The 8,038-nt window shown below is 32.1% G+C and overlaps 1 protein-coding gene across 5 annotated transcripts; it reads right to left on the bottom strand.

Moving 5' to 3' along the window:
- Positions 1 to 208: 208 nt before the first annotated feature.
- On the bottom strand, positions 209 to 3,818 carry LOC114167582 (uncharacterized). Of its 5 annotated transcripts, XR_014985447.1 has the most exons (6): positions 3,647 to 3,818; positions 3,432 to 3,507; positions 2,491 to 2,520; positions 1,428 to 1,660; positions 847 to 899; positions 440 to 746 (listed from the first exon to the last, which is right to left on the bottom strand). XR_014985447.1 is itself a non-coding variant. In XM_028052681.2 (5 exons), the coding sequence occupies exons 4-5, from the start codon at positions 1,570 to 1,572 to the stop codon at positions 463 to 465; spliced, it is 429 nt and encodes a 142-aa protein (XP_027908482.1). In that variant the 5' UTR covers positions 1,573 to 1,660; positions 2,491 to 2,520; positions 3,432 to 3,507; positions 3,647 to 3,817; the 3' UTR covers positions 209 to 462. The 5 variants fall into 5 exon arrangements, 4 of the variants coding, with proteins under 4 accessions (XP_027908482.1, XP_027908483.1, XP_085524414.1 ...); XM_028052681.2 differs by lacking the exon at positions 847 to 899 and having other exon boundaries at positions 209 to 746; positions 3,647 to 3,817; XM_028052682.2 differs by lacking the exon at positions 847 to 899 and having other exon boundaries at positions 209 to 746; positions 3,432 to 3,501; positions 3,647 to 3,803.
- Between the last annotated feature and the right edge of the window lie 4,220 nt (positions 3,819 to 8,038).

The raw sequence follows: 8,038 nt of genomic DNA, 5'->3' as shown, positions 1-8,038 counted from the left end.
AATTAGTACCTAACAAGTTTAACATTCTTTATCAACATATAAGTAATGAAAGTAATTTTCATATCAATTAGACGAATTTTACCACATTCAACAAAATCTTCTCCATACATAAAGTCAACCTTGTCTTTTCATCATGTTTACACAAACCAGTTATATCAACTTTGTGAAACTTTGGTAGTTAAAGTATAATCGTAAGAATAAACATGCATTTAAGCCATGAGATTCATTGCACTGTTCAATGACAGTGCCCTTTACTATGATTTTGCTTTGCTCTCTATAATATTATCATTTACAATTACTCAATCGTCTCATGCTTACTATTTCTAGGTTCTAAAGAAACACTGGAACACAACTTCACCTACATGTATAGTATAAAGAGAATATGTTCATATGCTCATCAATTTTGAACTAGTTCAACCAAAGCATAAGTACTCACAGATTCAGAACAAGACCATACATATATCATATGCAGTAAGTTGGAACATTGGTGGGTCTATACACAAAGGTCCTGACATTGTGTGAATATCCTGATGGGTGATTGTAACTGAATTTAACTCCCAAGCTGCCCTCACCAAGTTGAGTGCACTGTTCATGAAAACTACTGATTGGTCGAGCTAGACACGCGTCCCAACGATCACTCTCTGGCATTGTCTCGGCCACTGTGTATATGCCCTTGGCATCTGTGAATGCCTGATAGTTTAGAACTTCTCCAGACCTGGTGATGCAAAGAACAGCAACCTCAGCACCTACATTGGAGCACTAAAGTCAATTACCTTTTTGTTAAGAGAATGAGATATTAGTCTAATAGTACGTTAGAATAAGTTAAAATTGATATATGGAAATTACATTCTGATGTGTGAGTTGCAGCAACATTTTAAAATGCACCAGTAAAAGGAATCCTGTGTGAATCAACATAGGCAACATTGCAAGTTTAAATACTTCTGACTGATCGATAATGAAGTAGTACAGTTAGAAAATGGTGAAACTAACACCCATAAGAAAGGGAAATACAACATGAAACTGAAGGGAGAAATATGCATGAATATACTTCAGTTTCAAAGCAATTGTAGAGGATGGCAAGATGACCAGTGAAATCTCCTTAGTTCAGTTTTTTGTATGATTGTTAAATTTCAAAATTAAACCATCACCCGAGGAATGATATGAAAGTTGAAACTATGAATCATCACCCAAATGGTTAAATCTGAAAATGGAATTGGATTACATAAAAAACCAGATACGGATGAATAAGAAAGAATGCTTGTTTCAACCCAGTTAAACAATCGGTGGACAGTGATATGGCTTATTTACACCAGCAAAAAACAAACAATTTTCATCAGAAAAGGAATACACCATCCAGAAACTCAATCAAAACGACAAAAATTGAAACAAAACGCATATTGAAGAGAACAAGAGAGTGAGAGGAAAACCTTCAACCACATGATCTTCAGGTCCAAGAGAAGAATCTCCACAAACATCACAAACAACTCTTCCATGGATTTCACCAGTCCAAGCACTCACACCCAAAACAAAAAGCAAAAGAATCAAACCCATCACCGTCTTCTGTTTTTCCATGGTTCAGATTGAGAAAAACAGCAAAAAATGACACCTTTCTCAGAGAAATGCTTCTGGGTTTACGGGTAGTTTTCTTTTAACTCTAACACTGCATTGATATTTCCACAACACAATAGGTTAAATACTGAATGAATATACCTGTCAATTTAGCCCATTTCACATGGGCTGGGGCCAAAAAAGCCCACAGGAAAAAAATATCCACAAAAGCCCTTGGGGCTAGGCCAACCCATGGGCCTTCTTTAACATAAAAAACTATTAATTATACATGCAAGAATCCTGTCAATTTTCAATTAAGCCCTCAAGTATCGAATATGTCCCATGGTTAACAATGTTTATAATTAACAAAAAATGATAAATAATATTGAATAATTATAACATCATCAAACTTCTATACTTAAACCTCAATTACAAAACAAGAGCTGAAATTTCTTTCCTTTCCTGAAATCCCCCTGGAATTTCCCCACTTTCACTTTGTAATAGTAATGGCACCTAGAAACAATAATATTCAACAAAGCCCTTCCTCTTTTGAAGAACCATGAGAGTTGTGTGGTGGAAAGTAAAAAAGGTAGATTATGATTTCAATTGGCAACAAACCATCATATACAACTATGAAATCAGCGATAAAAATTCACATAATTTTCACATAAAATGTCAGAATAAGAAAGTATTCCATACAAATTTTTGGTCCCAAAATCACCCAGAAAAGTAAAGCAGAGAGAGAAAGAGAAGCTTTCCATGAAAAGCCTTGGAAATTATATCATCGTGGAGTGAGACCTAGTTTCTACAATTAGAGCAGCAATACTAGCAGGGTCTATCAGTTCCGCCATGAATTGGTAAGAAAGAAATCAGATTAAACACTTCACTGCTCCAAATGAATCATATACCAATAATCCAAGAGAGTAACAAAAATTTCTTTACCTACACCAGACTCAATGATGATCCAAAAGTCTGCAACAAAAAGATAAGAAGATATGTCGTTAGTTAGCGTGCAAGAGTAGGCTTGATCACAAAAGTTAATGAAGATTCCCAATTAGGCTCTTCAAAATAAAATAAAATAAATTGCATTATATATGGTAATCAGAAAATCAAAATTAACTGAAAGAAAACAATCAGTGAAAAGTAACCAAAGTGGGAGGAACAATTTCTGAGCGCCGCAGTGTAATCATTCAAAATGATAATCACAAGGGACCACAATCTCTCCAACTTCCCATAATAACAACTTATATTTGCAGTAAATTTTTAAACTTTATTATAATAGTTAAGAATTACACGTACCCTACATACATATTAAGCCATGAAACATGGTACTAGTAGTTTTAAAATGGTGTTGGGGAAGTCTTTATTCAGTTGAAAGATGGAAGCAAAGTATGGATCCCTTTCGGTTTCACCCAGCATCCCCACAAAACAGGGGAAGAACAAAGGGAAGAAGGAAAAAGTAGAACAGGGAAAGCAAGATGAAAGAAAGACCATGAGTTTCAGTATGACCGTAATAACCTTTCTCTTCCTGTCTAGGATCAATGTGACTTAGACGCATATTTTTATTCAAGACATGGGGAGAAAGAGTTCAAACACCGAAAATATTTGGCTGGTTAACATAGAAACCAAAATATTTCAAGAAAACACACATTCACAACCAGAATGTGGTTAGGTCAACACCCACAAAACATATTACAAAAAGGATTATATCTTTATAATCACAAGACAGAAAAGAGTAAATTCAAATTCTGACAATCATACACCGAATAAATTAAATTCTTACTAGAAACTTAGAAAACTGAAAATTTTTGAAGATAGGTTGAAAGGTCGATTTAACAACACTACACATATTCTTATGAAAATAAAAGTCTTTAGATCATTACCAGGCTTCTTCAATTCTTGGTCACACTTTGATCGAATTTGTTTGAGCTCCAACTTTATCCCTTCGTACCTCTGTCCCTGGACAGTAACAAAAATCATTAAAGAGAATGACTGAATCCACTGTTTTCGCTCAAAAGGGGCGTGAGAATGTATTTTGGCCACCAAGAAGAAAACCAATACTCAACAAAAATGAAAACAAATAAAAAAGTAGACCTACTGAAATTCGGAGGCGGAACCGGAAGTGGTTTTGTTCTACGAAGAATGTATTTGGCGAGGTCTCAATGGAGCATAGCACTGAAGTGGCGAGGTTAGTGGGTGAGAAGGAGAATTTCGGGAAGAACTTTCGATTGGAAAAGACGTTAAACCCACCCGAACCATGTCCAACCCTTCACTTTGTAACAAAAATGACTTTATGAAAATTGTTAATTTTTACTTTTTTCAGTTTTTGATTATTTTTAAAAGTGTTAAAATGATTATTTTTAAAAGTGTTAAAATGATTATTTTTGTAAACTAAAGTACTGTTTTGGTGACACGAATAAAATAAAACAAATAAACTCTTTAATAGAATGAAAAAAATGCCATTTTTTCAGTAACGAAAATTTAGTGAGAATACAAAATTTTCAATATGCTTTTCAAAGGGCAAAATATTTATATATTATCAAATGCACGATTCTAAGTTTTTGTGAACAAGACATGCCGTTATTTAAGTATAGAAGAAAGTTGACATTGAAACTAGTATAATAACATGTGTAATACACAATCTCTCTCTATTACATAATTATATCAAATAACTATACGTATATGAAAATCATTAATATATATTAAATTTAAAATAAATTTAGTGAATAAAATATTACTTGACTAAGTGATGTAATTGTATAAACCAATGTTGTTAACTATTACATAACATATAATTTTGCTCTTAATTTCACTTCACTTTTGTAACAACATAAATAAATGATTTTCTTTGAATATATATATATATATATATATATATATATATATATATATATATATATATATATATAAATAGCAACTAACAAATAACAACTTTTTCAATTAAATACTATATATCACACACTTCAATTCAAAAAATTTTATCTACAAAAAGAAAAAAACTAACGTGTCACACTCTCATCATTTTAACACTTCAAAAAAAAATTCAATTCTTTCTCTTTCCACTTTCTCCACGTATCCCACCACTTCTTTTTCCTCTCTTTTCACTTTCAAAAACAAATTCAATTCTCTCTCTTAAACTTCTTCTCTCTCTTTCTAACTTTTCGTCTCTCATTTTCACTTTCACACATTCAAACGCTTCATCTTCTTCTCATTCTCTCTTGCACGAGTTTCTTTTGATTTTTGTCTCTCTTTCTCAGGCCATCGAAACACCGTGGACTCCACCTAATGTTCATCTGCAGATCTCTCTGTATTTTTGCTTTTTTTCAATTCTTGATCTCAATGTGTTTCTGTATAGGTTTCTGAAGCGAACAATTGATATTTTTTTTACGCATGTTTCGTTGTATTGTTTCAGCTTCTTCTCTGTCTTCCTATTTTTTCAGATGCATGAACGGAGTAGAATATTGTTCACTGCTAGATTTCAGTTGATTGAACTAAACATTTGATGTTTTCTTTTATTTTTTACCCAAGTTTCGTTGTACGGTTTCAGCTTCTTCTCTGTCATCCGATTTTTCTTCGCGGTCAGGTTTTGTGTGATTACCCAGATTTCGTTTTTGGTTCAGCTTCATATTCTTCTTAAATTTTAACCCAGATTTCGTTCATGCTATTTTTTAGAACTTACAGGCTTGAAATGAAGAGTTTCTAAACATGCAAGAGTCTTGAAGACAAAAAATCGGTCATTCTTTTTCTCTGCATATCTATTTGAATTTTTGCTTTTTGTCGATTCTTCATCTCACTGTGTTTCTCTAACATCTTCGCATTTGTTATTTTTTTTTTGTTTTATGTCTGTTCTTAATTTTTTGGTGATCAATGAACTGACTCTTAATATTCTTCTTATATTTTAACCCAGATTTCGTTGATGCTATTTTTTAGAACTTACAGGCTTGAAATGAAGAGTTTCTAAACATGGAAGAGTCTTAAAGACCAAAAATCGGTCATTCTTTTTCTCTGCAGATCTCTTTGAATTTTTACTTTTTTTCGATTCTTCATCTCACTGTGTTTCTCTAACATCTTCGCATATGTTATTTTTTTTTGTTTTATGTCTGTTCTTGAATTTTTTTGTCATCAATCAACTAACTCTTCATGTTCTTCTTATATTTTAACCCAGATTTGGTTGATGCTATTTTTTAGAACTTCCAGGCTTGAAAGGAAGAGTTACAAAACATGCAAGAGTCTTAAAGAACAAAAAACGGTCAGTCTTTTTCTATGCATATCTCTTTGGATTTTTGCTTCTTTTTTTTTTCGATTCTTCATCTAACTATGTTTCTCTATCATCTTGGCATCTTCTATTTTTTTGGGGGGTTATGTGTGTTCCTGAGTTTTTTGGTGATCAATGAACTAAGTATAACATTGGTCACGACCAGATTTCAGGTTTTCGAAGGAAACAGTTGATCTTGCTCAATGTTTTTGATCTTATTCTTCTATTTTTATGGAGATTTCTTATTTGTTTTATATTCTTCTTCTACCCTTACCCATATTTATTCTTTTTAAAGCTTTGATTTACTTTTTTTTTGTGGTATAAATGTTTTATTCAAGACTTTTGAAGACCAAAAAATGCTCATTCTTTTTCTGTGCATATCTCTTTGGACTTTTGCTTCTTGTCGATTCTTCATTTCACTGTGTTTCTCCAACATCTTCGCATCTGTTATTTTTTTTTTTGTTTTATGTCTGTTCTTGAATTTTTTGGTGATCAATGAAGTGCCTCTTCATATTCTTCTTATATTTTAACCCAGATTTCGTTGAAGCTATTTTTTAGAACTTACAGGCTTGAAATGAAGAGTTTCTAAACATGCAAGAGTCTTAAAGACCAAAAATCGGTCATTCTTTTTCTCTGCAGATCTCTTTGAATTTTTGCTTTTTGTCGATTGTTCATCTCATTGTGTTTGTCTAACATCTTCGCATATGTTATTTTTTTTGCTTTATGTCTGTTCTACAATTTTTTTGTCATCAATCAACTGACTCTTCATGTTCTTCTTATATTTTAACCCAAATTTGGTTGATGCTATTTTTTAGAACTTCCAGGCTTGAAATGAAGAGTTACAAAACATGCAAGAGTCTTAAAGAACAAAAAACGGTCAGTCTTTTTCTATGCATATCTCTTTGGATTTTTGCTTTTTTTTTTCGATTCTTCATCTCACTATGTTTCTCTAACATCTTGGCATCTGTTATTTTTTTTTTGTTTTATGTCTGTTCTTGAATTTTTTGGTGATCAATGAAATGAGTCTTCATATTCTTCTTATATTTTAACCCAGATTTCGTTGATGCTATTTTTTAGAACTTATAGGCTTGAAATGAAGAGTTTCTAAACATGCAATAGTCTTGAAGACCAAAAGTCGGTCATTTTTTTTCTCGACAGATCTCTTTGAATTTTTGCTTTTTGTCGATTCTTCATCTCACTATGTAACATCTTCGCATATGTTATTTTTTTGGTTTCATGTCTGTTCTTGAATTTTTTTGTCATCAATCAACTTACTCTTTATGTTCTTCTTATATTTTAACCCAGATTTGGTTGATGCTATTTTTTAGAACTTCCAGGCTCGAAATGAAGAGTTACAAAACATGCAAGAGTCTTAAAGAACAAAAAACGGCCAGTCTTTTTCTCTGCATATGTCTTTGGATTTTTGCTTTTTTTTTTCCGATTCTTCATCTCACTATGTTTCTCTAACATCTTGGCATCTTCTATTTTTTTGGGGGTTATGTGTGGTCCTGAATTTTTGGGTCATCAATGAACTGAGTATAACATTGGTCACAACTAGATTTCAGGTTTTCGAAGGAAACAGTTGATCTTGCTCAATGTTTTTGATCTTATTCTTCTATTTTTATAGAGATTTCTTATTTGTTTTATCTTCTTCTTCTACTTTTACCCATATTTATTCTTTTTAAAGCTTTGATTTACTTTTTTTTATGGTTTAAATGTTTTTATTCAAGACTTTTGAAGACCAAAAAATGGCATTCTTTTTCTCTGCATATCTCTTTGGATTTTTGTGTTTTGTCGATTCTTCATCTCACTGAGTTTCTCTAACATCTTCGCATCTGTTATTTTTTTTTTGTTTTATGTCTGTTCTTGAATTTTTTGGTGATCAATGAACTGACTATTCATATTCTTCTTATATTTTAACCCAGATTTCGTTGATGCTATTTTTTAGAACTTACAAGCTTGAAATGAAGAGTTCCTAAACATGCAAGAGTCTTAAAGACCAAAAATCGGTCATTCTTTTTCTCTGCAGATCTCTTTGAATTTTTGCTTTTTGTCGATTCTTCATCTCATTGTGTTTCTCTAACATCTTCGCATATGTTATTTTTTTTTGTTTTATGTCTGTTCTTGAATTTTTTTGTCATAAATCAACCGACTCTTCATGTTCTTCTTATATTTTAACCCAGATTTGGTTGATGCTATTTTTTAGAACTTGCAGGCTTAAAATGAAGAGTTACT

The sequence above is a fragment of the Vigna unguiculata genome, chromosome 10 (genome assembly GCF_037176805.1).
Source record: "Vigna unguiculata cultivar grain cowpea cultivar isolate G323 ecotype 2 chromosome 10, ASM3717680v1, whole genome shotgun sequence".
NCBI lineage: Eukaryota > Viridiplantae > Streptophyta > Magnoliopsida > Fabales > Fabaceae > Vigna > Vigna unguiculata.
Note: the sequence above shows the minus strand (reverse complement) of the source record. Positions and strands in the feature narration are given on the sequence as shown.